This window comes from Pezoporus wallicus, unplaced genomic scaffold, assembly GCF_028554395.1.
Source record: "Pezoporus wallicus isolate ANWC-B61680 ecotype Strahan unplaced genomic scaffold, APGP_CSIRO_Pwel_v1 contig_13659, whole genome shotgun sequence".
Lineage (NCBI taxonomy): Eukaryota > Metazoa > Chordata > Aves > Psittaciformes > Psittacidae > Pezoporus > Pezoporus wallicus.
This window is the reverse complement of record NW_026636258.1, coordinates 226,662-239,691: the sequence shown is the minus strand read 5'-3', so window position 1 is coordinate 239,691 and position 13,030 is coordinate 226,662. Positions and strand designations below refer to the sequence as shown.

The 13,030-nt window shown below is 43.2% G+C and overlaps 1 protein-coding gene across 1 annotated transcript in view; it reads right to left on the bottom strand.

Moving 5' to 3' along the window:
* The window catches only part of TRPC5 (transient receptor potential cation channel subfamily C member 5), a 94,591-nt gene that overhangs the window by 34,244 nt on the left and 47,317 nt on the right, over positions 1-13,030 (bottom strand). Inside the window, exon 3 of the mRNA XM_057399443.1 lies at positions 12,465-12,986. Within this exon, the coding sequence (XP_057255426.1) occupies positions 12,465-12,986 (522 nt within the window). The remainder of the gene's footprint in view (positions 1-12,464; positions 12,987-13,030) is intronic.

The following is a 13,030-nucleotide window of genomic DNA, read 5'->3' as shown; positions in this document are numbered from 1 at the left end:
TCAATTTCAGCCCAAGTAGAGTCTCAAATACGTTTTTTCACTTTTTTTGCAAAGCTTTTCCTTTGCCATAGGTAGAAATAGTGCATGTGTATATCACAGTCCTGTACCATTTCACTTCAACATACCACATGTGACAGGATTTGGTATCAGTTAAAGTTTCTGCACAGTGAAAAGGAGAGATCACGATGGTATAAAACCTGTATATTGTCCCTGTTTTGTAGATGGTCCAGAATGAGAGGCAGATGTACTGTGCCAGAAGCTCTCTATTTGTGTAAGAACACGAGCACACAACTTGCAAACAGTGTATTTCTCTAGTACATAACAAGATGGTGTCACGGATTTTTTCCAAGGACTGCTGCATTATCAGAGCCTCCAGTCCCTATTACAAGTGGCAGCACAAGACATTATCCCGCAGACGTGATGGAGAATGTTCTGACAGCTGCATTAATGACAAGAAATGCTTCCAAAAGGTGGAACTTATGCTCAGTTCACCTAAGGTATGAACTAAACATTCAGTGCTATGAATCCTGGGGTAGTGCTGGCGTAACATTGTCCAGGATTGTCCCTATGTGTAAACAAAGCCTGTAGATGCATTTCTGGGGGAGGCGATCCAAAGGGCAAGCTCCTCCTTTACCTGTTGAGCAGAACCTGTCCCAGCTGAAGCTACAATTCACTTAATGACTAGGAGACAAGAGGCAACTCAGAGTACCTTCTTGTGAGGACAACGCCATCGTGTCACTGTTCAGTCCCCTGGCTTCTGAAAATGGCCATAAGTGTCTCTGCCTTTCCAAGAAGTGAGATCAGCAACTTCAGTCATGGTGGTTGGGAAGCACTTTGAGGGTAGAGGCTGCTGCAATACAAAGTCTGTTACGTTCCCTCTTTCTTCCTTCACTCTTGCCAGGGTCTTTGTGTGACATTTGGCTTGCAGGTGGATTGTGCTATTAGAGAATTTCATTTTCAATGCTCATCAAACTCATTGTCACCTGATCCTCTACCAAGGGGACCATTTTCAAGGGAAAGCAGCAGCTGCTGGAGGCAGTGTCTTTTTCTTCCTATCTAATCTTCACCGATATTTTTATGTCACCTACATTCTACTTCTTGGGAATTAAGTGCTTTCTGCGTGCTGTGCCATTAATATAAATATCAAACACAGAAATTATGTTCCGCCCCCCCCTCCCCTTATCTATGGGGAAATCCCTTATCTCTCACAGCCATAAGTAATTTAGGATCAGACACAGATGGGCTGAGATGTGAATGCCTCAGGGAGCAACTGAAATAGCTCCCTGATAGACATCACAGGGGCTGAGCACAGTATTTCTCTGCATTTATTCTGATTATCACGAAGGCTGCCAACAGGCTCTTCTCTTTGGAGTTTGGTGGAGCTCTCTTCTGTACTCTTGCTGCGGATGGTGATAGCAAACGCTCTTCATAGATGAATAAGCACTAATTTGTAACCGCAGAGCCCTGTGTTAATAAGCAGGACAGAGTTCTTCTATCAGTCAGCTACATCAGCTCCCAGTGAGGTTACCACTGAGAGGCAAATGTGGCATGGGAGCCATGAAATTAACTTTAGTTCCCCTGACACTCATTTCAATAGGTTAGATCTCACCCGCAGCACTGAATCCCACAGCACCTAAAACATACCCCCAAGGTTATGTGTTTGGGGGTATATTATATGCTGCTGCCTTCTACAACTAAAGCTATTTTGGCCTTGGAGAGGGAGCTTTCACACGAACTGAACTACATTTTGCAGTCTGTGTGACAACAGGGCAACTGCAGTGTCTGATGTAGTAGCACAAGTATATATTCTAGCTGCACCCAAAAAGCATGTGATTTCTGTATCATGAAAAGGAGAAATGCCATTGCTGGCAAGCACAGCATGGCGAGGCAGGACTGGGAGCAGCAGGTCTATACCCCCATCCATCCCCGTTTCTGAGCAGGGGGGACATGCACAGAAGCATCTGCTCCCCCCCATCAATACAACTGCAGGTGACTGGGGAGAACACAGCTTTTTTTTTGCTTGATTTTTCAGAATCAATTGGCAAGGATTTCTTTCCTCCCATGAAGTGAGGAAACTCCTCACTGTCAGTCCTACCCCACGCTTGGGTTTATCCATCAGTGCCAAATCTTAATGTATTAACCCACAAAGCTTAGTACACAGCGTCCAACAGCCCAAAACATGCTCTAACACTTGGCACAACGTTAACAGGTACATGACCACACCGTGCAATGAAGTGATCTGACTTCAGGAGCATGAAATGGCATGCAAAGAAATGAACTTCTAAAATCCATGTTCTCCTTGCGCTCCCAAATCCTGCAGATGCTGCTGTTAAGAACCAAGTAGCACAACATCCAGTGCAAGAGACAAACCACCCTGCTTCCATTTCCTATCACGGACAGGACCTTCTGAGGAGAAAGGGAATTGTGGTTGTTACATCAGTTTGATGGCTCTTAAAGGAAATTCCAGTGGGCAATACTCAAAGAGCTGTTTCTAAATTAGCCCAAGACAGAAAGTATCTGTGGCCTAATTCGATGTGTGCTGCAGAGAGCCAGTAAGCCCTATGAGACCAGCTATTCTACATAAGAAACACCAGCCTCCTCAAGCTTGCAGTGTTGCAAACAGTGAGATGAATAAGAAAATCCTCTTTTGTAGCACATTTCTTTTTAAAGTTCAACCTTGTTAATGACTGCAAAGCTATCTGCATTCTGCTGCTGAAGTGGGAGCTGCACAGGGGAAGCACCTAATGGATGCTCATCCTGTTAATTACTTCTGCAACAGGAAAAGAAGGAAGGAAACCAAGTTGGGGGGGTGGTGGTGGAAGGTGGGGAAAAGGAACCATAACCCAACACCCTCATCAGGCACTTGCAAGAGATGGTAGTTCTTTCTCAGGAAAATACAGGATGAATATGCTATCAGACACCCAGCTGCTACTCAGATGCCTGTTACAACTAATGATGCAAGTCCAAATGGCAGTCATTCCTGCCATTAACAAGATCACTAGCTAAGCTGAAAGAGTCCTTCAAGAAAACCAGGTGCTACCCAAATTACTCAATCCCTTTGCTGGTGAATTAAACAAACTCCAGATCCTCCACAGATGAACATATGGCTTCAAATTATACAGAATTTTGTCTAATCTGTTCTCAAAATATTTTAAGTGATGATGACACATGAATCTTAACTAAAGGTCTCCTATCCATAACACATCTCTCGATGGTAGCAGACATGAACTCAGCTTAAGCACTAGCAATTGGAAATTCACCAGTGATGTGAATACTGACAAAAAGGAAGACTGAATAACCTCTAAAAACCAGAATAACCTCTAAAACCACAGAGTTTTCACAAAATCATGTTGGATTGGCTTAAATATTTAAGTCCCACATAGTCTAGGACAAAGGCACCCAGGCAAATCCTGGGTATCTACCCATGGAATAAGCAATTAAGAAAGTATTTAAGCTTGAAATTAAATTCATTTCTACTCAGAGAGCTTAAACATGTGTGCAGCTATAGGTTTTATTTATGGCTGTGCAGCAGGATTTAAGAGCAGGTATAACCATGCCAAGTGCAAGGTCCTACACCTGGGTCAGAGCAATCCCAGGCACAGCTACAGGTTGGGCAGAGAAGAGATTCAGAGCAGCCCTGCAGGAAGGGCTTGGGGGTGCTGGTGAATGAGAAAATGAACATGAGCCGGCTTCAGTGTGTGCTCACAGACCAGAAAGCAACCGTATCCTGGGCTGCATCAAAAGGAGCATGACCAGCAGGTCAAAGGAGGTGATCCTGCCCCTCTACTCTGCTCTCACCTGGAGCACTGTGTGCAGTTCTGGTGTCCTCTACATAAAAAGGACATGGAACTGTTGGAACAAGTCCAGAGGAGGCCACGAGGATGATCAGGGGCTGGAGCACCTCCTGTATGAAGACAGGCTGAGAAAGTTGGGGCTGTTCAGCCTGGAGAAGAGAAGGCTGCGTGGAGACCCCAGAGCAGCTTCCAGTATCTGAAGGGGGCCTATAGGGATGCTGGGGAGGGACTCTTCATTAGGGACTGTAGTGATAGGACAAGGGGTAACGGGTTCAAACTTAAACAGGGGAAGTTTAGATTGGATATAAGGAAGAAGTTCTTTACTGTGAGGGTGGTGAGGCACTGGAATGGGTTGCCCAAGGAAGTTGTGAATGCTCCATCCCTGCCGGTGTTCAAGGCCAGGTTGGACGAGGCCTTCGGTGCCATGGTTTAGTGTGAGGTGTCCCTGCCCATGGCAGGGGGGTTGGAACCAGATGATCTTAAGGTCCTTTCCAACCCTAACTGTTCTATGATTCTAAATTCTTCACTGAGGAAAGGCAAGCTGCTGAAGAGAGGCCATCCCCCATCAGCAAACTCCCCACCAGAACACAGCTCAAGTGGGTCAGACCCTGAGCAAGAGCCCAGACATAAGCCAACCTTTCCAGTGTTTATTTTAGCAGACAGCAGACTACAGCTGACAAATAAATGCCTGCAGGATGTATTTCAGCAAACATTCCAGGATACGGCTCTGTTGTGAAGTTAGAATAGACCTGTTTCCAAAGGCAGAGTGCTGCAGTACAGCAAGTGCTGGATACGAGCAATATACCTAAGAGAGAGACAGCTGATTCACAAAACACATTACCTGGTTTCCAAGAGCTGAACAGGGGATATCAGACACATCCTATAGAAGCACTGAAAAAACGCTCAGGCTAAAAACTCTTGAGAGGCAAAACCTTGAAGTTTCCTAAGTCCTTCTGCAGGCAGCACTTCAAGAGTTACAGATCTTGTGAATGAATATGGGGAGCTCTCACAGGCTTTAGCTGAAGTGGAGGAGGTATTGACTTAAGTAAAAGGCTGGCTTTATTCTCCCTAGTGGATGTCTGACATTTACATTAAATCAGTGATAAGTAAAGCAAACAGGAGAATATAAAAAGTCATTCACAAGTGTTTTAAACGCAGACCTACTTTATGCTGTTAGTGTTAATAAAAAGTCATAAAATATTTCACATTTGCTTCCTTTCTGACCTGAGCAATATCTGTGCTGAAGCTATTTAATTGTGTTTTGTCTTTCTACCTTCCCTTCTCCTGAATGAGTAAATCTAGTCCAATATCCAGGGAAGAACAGACCAGCATACAGTAAACATTTCTCTCATTCTTGGGAATCTCTAAAGGCTACCTCTGCTCTGAGCAGTATCACTGTTGTATGGTGAGGAGGACGCATGCTTTACTGAAGGATGTTTACTCGGCAGCCAGCTGGGGTTTGTAGAGAAAGAACACAAAACTTGCAGTCACAGCTGCTAAATGCCATGCTGCACAAGATCTCCGTTTGGGGAGTTATGATTAACCCATCTATCCATCTCACTTTTCCTGGAGTGAAGAAGTATGTGTTCTCAGTCATGAGACACCTAAATGGCCTGTCTGGATGATGATGAATCTGATGTATACATAAGAGGTGTAAGAGGAGTGGAATCTCACTTCTTTAAAGAAAGAATTTCCTGACAGTCTTCACTAAGCAACAGAAATAAAGCTGAAGTTCACAGAAATCAGATAAATAACAATGACCACTTCTATAGCCAAAAGGCAGAATCCATAGCAGCACTTTTTCCATAGTTTATTATTTCAGGGTATCATTCAAAGTGAAGTATGAAATAACATGATGTACTCTTCACTACTGACACAAAGCTGACTCTGAAAGACACACTAGACCTTCAGACGTAGAAAGACTCTTGGCTTATACAAGGTGTCACTTCTCCTTTCCAGTTTCTGTTGTGCATAGAAAGCCAGTCAAACATGTCCTGTACTTTAACTCTGGCTTCCCAGGCCTTGCCTCTTGCTCACAGAAGACTGATGGGATACATGAAGTTAAGGGAACTGGCAAACCCACCAAGTCATTTTTGAATGTTCCTTAAACAGCGTCAATCCCTTTAGCTCTCAACGTATTTCTTGTCTTTGTCAATGAGATCACTCAAGTCAGAGGCACGAGGCTCCAAACATGACTTGGACAACGATCCAGGCATTTACTGCCTGCTACACATTACACTAACAGCAGCAAAGCCCTTGTCCTTGACTGATATATTGATCTTATGTTGTTTTCTCGTATTTGTGCATAGCAAGATTAGTCAGAGATGATTTTGCTGTCAAAAGATAGTCTTCTGCACTTCTGTTCTGTGACAGCTGCAATATATGGCTAACCTTCATCAAGTTTGAATGTTTTGGTGTTACGTGAACAATATACCAAATAATACTGTTTCCTCAAATAAGCATACAAGTCCACTTTGTCAAACTGATGAACCATCATTCTCTGTGTATTTCTTCTTATTCTTCTTCAAAGTCTGGAGACAGTACAGGAACCCATAGAGCAGGGGCTCCAAGACATGCACCACTCACCCTGCTACCCCACCAGCCATCGGCAGGAAGGACTGTTTCTAAGGGTGCAAATGCACATACGGCTCCTCACCTGCTACCCAAGGTCCTGCTGCTGAGCCTGTTGGTAACAGCTCAGGTGGTACCACATACATGGAAGATTTTGTAAGGTGGTCACCTGCCTGTTGGGATTGAGTTTGAGGAAAGCCAGTTCATTTAGCAGTTTCATTTAGCATAGGCCACTGATCATGCATGGGAAGGTAACTTTGCTGCCTATAATAATGAATGAAGGAATGCTGTTGGAAAATGAAAGATGCCATTTGGACATTCAGTGCTTTTGAAATCCCTACATTTAAATTCTTGTTTGTGGTGAAGGACACATCTGGACATAGTGTAACCACACTGTCCTCACCACCTACTGCCCTAAGGGATACAGATATTCCAAGTGATTAGAAACTAAGAAAGCTTTCGCAAGGATCAGCTTTGCTTCTCTCATGTCATCTAATAAAGGTCTTCTCCTGACATGGTATGACTTCACTCTAAAAACCTGGAAGTAAAAGCCTGTTTATTAACCTCCTGAGCTGTGCAGGCTCACAAAACAGCTATTTATTGTGCCTTTAAAGAGCATAATACAAATATGCAGCCCTGTACTACTTCCAGGCAGTGTGGCATAAAAACAGACAAACCCACGGGAGAATAACTTAGCATTGCCTGCAAGCAAAAAAAGACCTGTGGCTTTCCATCAGGATACCTGAATGACTTTCAGAACAGGTAAGCAAGGTGCAGTGGATGAGCTTTGATTTGCACAGGCCTCACACTTCGTTTTTCATGCATTTCTGATATTTTTAAAAGCTCTTTTTATACAGTAACTAAAGTGCCCTTAGAAATTTGCCAGGTTTACACATACTCCCTGGAGAATGCTTCTGTGCTTCTAACAGCAGCCACACAGATGATGAAAGTCAAGACACGGCTGAGAAAGATGTGGCGTGGCAGGAATGATTATTCATTTGCTCTAGTACTGTATCTCAGGAGGTACTTGTCTATGTAAATGTCTTGGAAAAAAGAACCAGAACTTTGGAAGGTTCATCCTGGAAACAGAGAAGAGCACAGTTTTTAAATTAGAAAAGCTAACAATTATACTTCTTTCCTGTCACTGATTAGAGTGAGTAAGAGGGACTGCAGTCAAGGTTTCTCTGAGGGAATTTAATGCACTTCCTTGGTCTAAGGATCCATATTGCTAAGCAATATAGTTATAGGTAAAATAGGGTTTTTTTCTGACTGCTTTGCATTGTGTGTTTCTTGCAGACCTATCAACTAAACCTGCACAGCCGTTTGCAACTACCAGTACCAGAAAAATGCAAAGCACTAAAACCCCACTGCTGTGATGTTTCACTTCATCTTGAAGATGTGAATGACCTGTGCAGGAGGGCAGGAAAGCAGAATAGGCTGAATGTATATTATTTTTCTTAAGGCTTAGCACATACAAGGAGAAACCTGCCCCGTTAGACCTGAGTCACTGCTACAGTATGGTTGCCTTACATCATTTTGGCAATGTGAAAAAACCTTAAAGAACATTAAAACGGTATTTGCAGTCCGCCTATGCTCCAATCCTCTAACACAGCGATGGTACACTGTACATACAACTGTGTTTTACATGACTGGCAAGATCCTGAGAGATGACTTTTCCCCACCTTTTCTTAGAAATGCAAACAAATTAACAAATGCAGAGCTAATGTGGTGCCAGAACTGCAAAGCAAACACTGATCCTCAACAGCTGAGCTGTGCCTTTTTGTATTAAGTTTTCAGCACCTTTCTCCTTCCAAAATTAGCCATGAATAAAAGAATTTGATAAGTAATAATACGAAGAGAAGTGCCATAAACTGCAGAGCATTTCTGAAAAGCCTGCTTGTTTCTTAGGCTGTGGATTGCTGTGATCCTATTAAAACAATTTCTTTCAAAAGTGGATCGAGCAAACTGACGTGTCCACGCTGCATCTAACTCATCCCATTTCCCAGCGTACTATAGCTGTCCTCAGGTTTTGTGACTGCCATCTAAGAGTGATCACAACTAGCAAGTTCTTCCTATCTTCTAAAGAAATTATCGGGTCCCTTTCTAATTTGAAGCTGAGAACACGATCATTCTACACTGAAGATGAGATGGCGAGGGAGCTTGTGAACACTGCACAGCATGGTTTTAACATTTACCACTGTAAAATACACTACAAAGCTACCTTAGGGCACATTTTAATCTTGCCTGTATAATTGAAATTTTTCCTTCTCTGTAAACAGTAATTTACCTTCTAGGATATAGGGGCTTATTAAAAACAAACATGAAAAGCAAGAAATCTTTTCTCCATTGTTCAGGCCCTCCTCCAAAGGAAAATTACTTCTTCCTTATGAGCGACACTATATCAAATACTTAACACATGTAATGTTTGGGAGTAATCAAACCTTCTACCTCCCAGGCTTTTCTGTTGGAAAAAGGAAAAGAATGGGAGATTTCTCTGCCCCTGTAAAGATTAAACCCACATCTGCATCATCAGGCAGAAAGGCACTGGTGGGATTTACCTGGGGACACAGACTGAGGTGGAGCCTCTGTGGAGCTCATATTCCTCTGGAGATGGGACTGAAGTGAACTGGTTCCCCTTGCTAATGCAGCCCTCATCCAGGTTGCCCATTGAGAAGACTGAGGCACTCGGGCCAGATCAAAAGATGAAGTTGTGTGTATCATGTTTACTGGATTCGGTGCAGAGAACAGGGATTTGAGTCCGTGGTGGGACTGATTGCTAACTGTTGGCTAAAACTCACTGCACAAGATCATGTTTTTCTCCAAGAGATGCAGCTAATTCAGCAGTGGAATTCCAAACTGCCTCAGCAAGGTAAGTGTCTAATCTCTATCAGGATTCAGGCACTTAACCACTTTATACTCTGTTTAAAAACTTATTGCCTACTACCTGCATATTTAAGCAGCCTAACTAGCTTTAAAAAGCTTTCCTCCACGGGCCCAGTTTGGAACAAGAACTACCCATAGATATTTAGCTTTTCCCATCAGGATTTTATTCAGTCCTGTATGTTCATTGCTGGAGATCATCAACCTGCACTAGAAATGTAAATGCTGTTACTTTTCCGTACCTGGATCAAACCAGTACATACTCTTCAGTACAGAAGTGCAATGGGGGGAAAAACAAACACGCAGTGGGTTCATCTGGAATGCCTGGGAGAGAAGAACACTGAATAACGTGGCTTGTGAAGAGTACTCTTGAATTCCCACATCACTTAGGCTGGTACAAAGAAATAATAACTTTTAGATCTGTTACCTTCCCAAAACACACAGTAGAGCCCCTCCATCCAAAGGCAACGATCTCTTTACCAATCCTTCTTAACAACTTCTCTAGACAAATGTGGAACATCTCTGCCTGATGAAGCTGAAATGGAATAATTTCACATTGGGGGGGGAAGTTTGAGGTTTATTTCTCTCAAAACGAAGAAAAGCTGCAGGGAATTTGGCTAGCAATTAGTCTAAAATCAATGGGAGATTACACATTGCTTATGCTGAATATAAAGAATTAACAACTAAGGTAACAATTTTTACAGACACAGAACTTAACCAAGGTCCACTTGGGATTTTCATTTTAGGCTACTAAGGATTTGACTTGTGACTTTGTCAACTTTAAGACATGAAAAGCTTCTCCATCCAATCCAATCCCATTTAACGTGAAGACATAAAAAGCTTCAGTGGAACAAGATGATCTACTTTTAAAAATCCTGCTGTTTCTCTCTGCAGAACTGTCTTTCATGGCACCAAACTTGCTTCTATTTTCCTCCCCATCCCCACAAAATCTCTCTCGGTTGATACACTTCAATCATGATTAATAGGCCTTTCTTAGTCTCCCTGACAAATGTTCCTACTTGCTTTATCCAGAAGCTGGCAATGACATTTGCATCTTGCTTGGTGTTTTGTATTGGACTAAATATCATGATATGAGAACAACTGCAATATTTTGCTGAATACAACACCATGCTGCAGGCTGCATCAGGTGTGTGGGAATAAGTAGGGAGGATGATGGGGTTTGGTAGGGCTGGTTCACCAAACTCATTCATTCTGTCCCAGCCCACCAGTGTTCCACCTGGAAACAGAACTGTCTTTAGCTGGCAACACAGAGCAGATTTGCTATCGCTTATGTGCTGGAACTGTCATGAATATGTCACAAAACATGGAATTTGTCCATATGCTTGGAATTCAGTCAACTATACCTGAAAAAAAAAAAGAGATTAAAACTGTCAAGCAAGCAAAGATTAAAAGTTTGTAACTTAAAATAAAAGAGCTTCAGGACTGTTGAGCATTACATTTCAAATAGTGAACTGCTCCAGACTTGCAGTTGCTTAATGTGAACACAAGGTAAGGGTAGCCACAGATTTATGCTTGGATGTCAACAGTGAGCTTGAACTGTGACAAGACATCGAAATCAGCAGTGATCTACACACAGCAGAGCCAGTGGTATCCTGGCTGCTGAAGGATGTGTGTGCATGCAGCATCTGTGGTTATCAGGCCAGTAAATAAAACAGAAGTAGAGTTTCTGGCCCTTCTTAGATTCAAGGAACATTTGATCTGATTTACTGTATTACCCTTTTCCAGACTAATTCTTCACTACTTGTTTGTGTCCCTAAAGCACTTATGGTGTCACCTTACTGTCAACTAGAGTGAAAAATACAACCTGACATGAATCCAAGTGAGCCTTGCTGATGCTGCACTGGAGTTGCCCAGTAAGAGCAGTAAGTGACCAGTGTAAGATCCCAGAAACCTTGAGACTTCATCCCCAGCTTGTTGCATCAAGGGGCTGTACTCAGGAGGCATAACAGGCCAAAGAAGAAAGGAAAATCTGCACCTTTCCCTTCTTGATTATTGTACCTAGGATGACAGAAGCAGCCATTAAGGGAGGCAGAATGCATCATATCAGTCTGTCCTCAAATGGATCAGTGCACAAAACAAAGCATCAAATGTGGGGAAGAAAGTGAAGAGAGGAATGTAGCAGGCTTTTCTGCCACTCCTGCCTGTCACCCTCTGGACACTGAAGAAAGTAATAGACACTGCAACTCACTCCTTAACTAAGCAAGCTAAATTCCTCCTTCAGATAACCTGGAACATCACTGCCAACAAATATGTATCATCTACTAAATGGTACTAAATGTCCACCTTTGGAAAGAGAAAGAAAATCCAGAGCCAACTAATGGAACTGTTGCAGGCATTCTCCTTGGGTTCATGGCCTTTATTGAATCAGCTTATAAATCTCTATTGAATCAGCTTACAAATCTCTGGATTTGCAGGGCTTCTGAAAGACTCCATGGCCTTTAGCTGAAGAACATCTTTCCTTTCTGGTTCTACAGGCAGGAGCTTAAATTTCTGGGAATTGCTTCTCAGTTCCTAAATCACAGAGGAATCCAAGAGCAAGGATCAACCTGAGGTATCCCAGGTGTGAAGAAGTATTTGCATCCACCTCCTAGCATCACACAAGCATTCTGACCTATTGCTGGCAACATGGAGACCTGGGACAGTGAGAGTGCTCTTGATCCCCCCTGCTCTCTTCTGCTGCTGTTGTTTTTCTGGCCCTTCTGAGTTAGTGTTGAATGGGTGCTAGGAAGCATTTGGTGGTTGGAGGAAGTGATTTGTATATTGTATTGTTTCCTGTAGTCAAGACCTTCACGAGCCAAACAAACCCTGCTAGGTTTTGGTTCCTGTGTAAAAGCAGCTACTGGGAAAAGCTTTTGGAGCAAATAAACCTGGAAATCTTTGAAGGCTGTTCTTGGCAGAGTGATGGGTTACAATGAAGCGGGACTAAAGTACCTGAAACGGAAAGTGTCGGTGCTGCAGAAGCCCTAACCCACTGCAGCAAGTCCCAGTCCTGCTGCCCTCAACTGTCACCAGATTCATGCTGTCACCAGGGTGCACTGAACCTCCTGGTTTGCAACTAACTCATTTGCACAGGGCTCTCCGCTCAACCCAAACTCATCCTGCTGTCAAGTCTGAAAGAATCCATGGAGACTGGAGATAAGAGTTATTTTATCCAGCACATGAAACCTTCACACACCTTCACATTTAGATGACTCTTACCTCTTTCTGGTGATACTTTATTGCTACCTTTAGCTTTGCCAAATCATGACATTTTTGGGGATCCAGCTCTTCGCTTTGATCATCTCTGTGATTGAGAATGATCTCCAATTCTCGGGAACTCCGTGCTTGATCCAAAAGGTCCTTAGCAAAACGCTTGCACTGCTGTGAAAGCTCTTCATATTCAGCCTTGAACTCATTTTCCACTTTGCTGAGCTCCTTGAGCTCCCAGCCCAGTCGGAAAGCTGTCAAGATGGGGTCCTCACTTGATAAGGCAATCAACGAAGGGCTGGCTAAGGCTTTGTAGATGTTCAGCCTTGATCTGGAATGCCTCAGGCTGTCCACCTCTGAACTGGAGACACATTCCACACAGTTGCATCTGATCTGGTGTGGGCGTGGAATTGTTACCCGTCTTTGGACAAGCAGTTTGATGATTTCATAGTTGTTGGTGTGAGCCGCCAGCATTATTGGGGTGATGTCTGGAGTGAATTCCGAAAACTGAGTGTCCATCATCAAGGTTGGAACCTATACAAAGGGATAAACCACAGTCATATTTCACGTGGAACGGC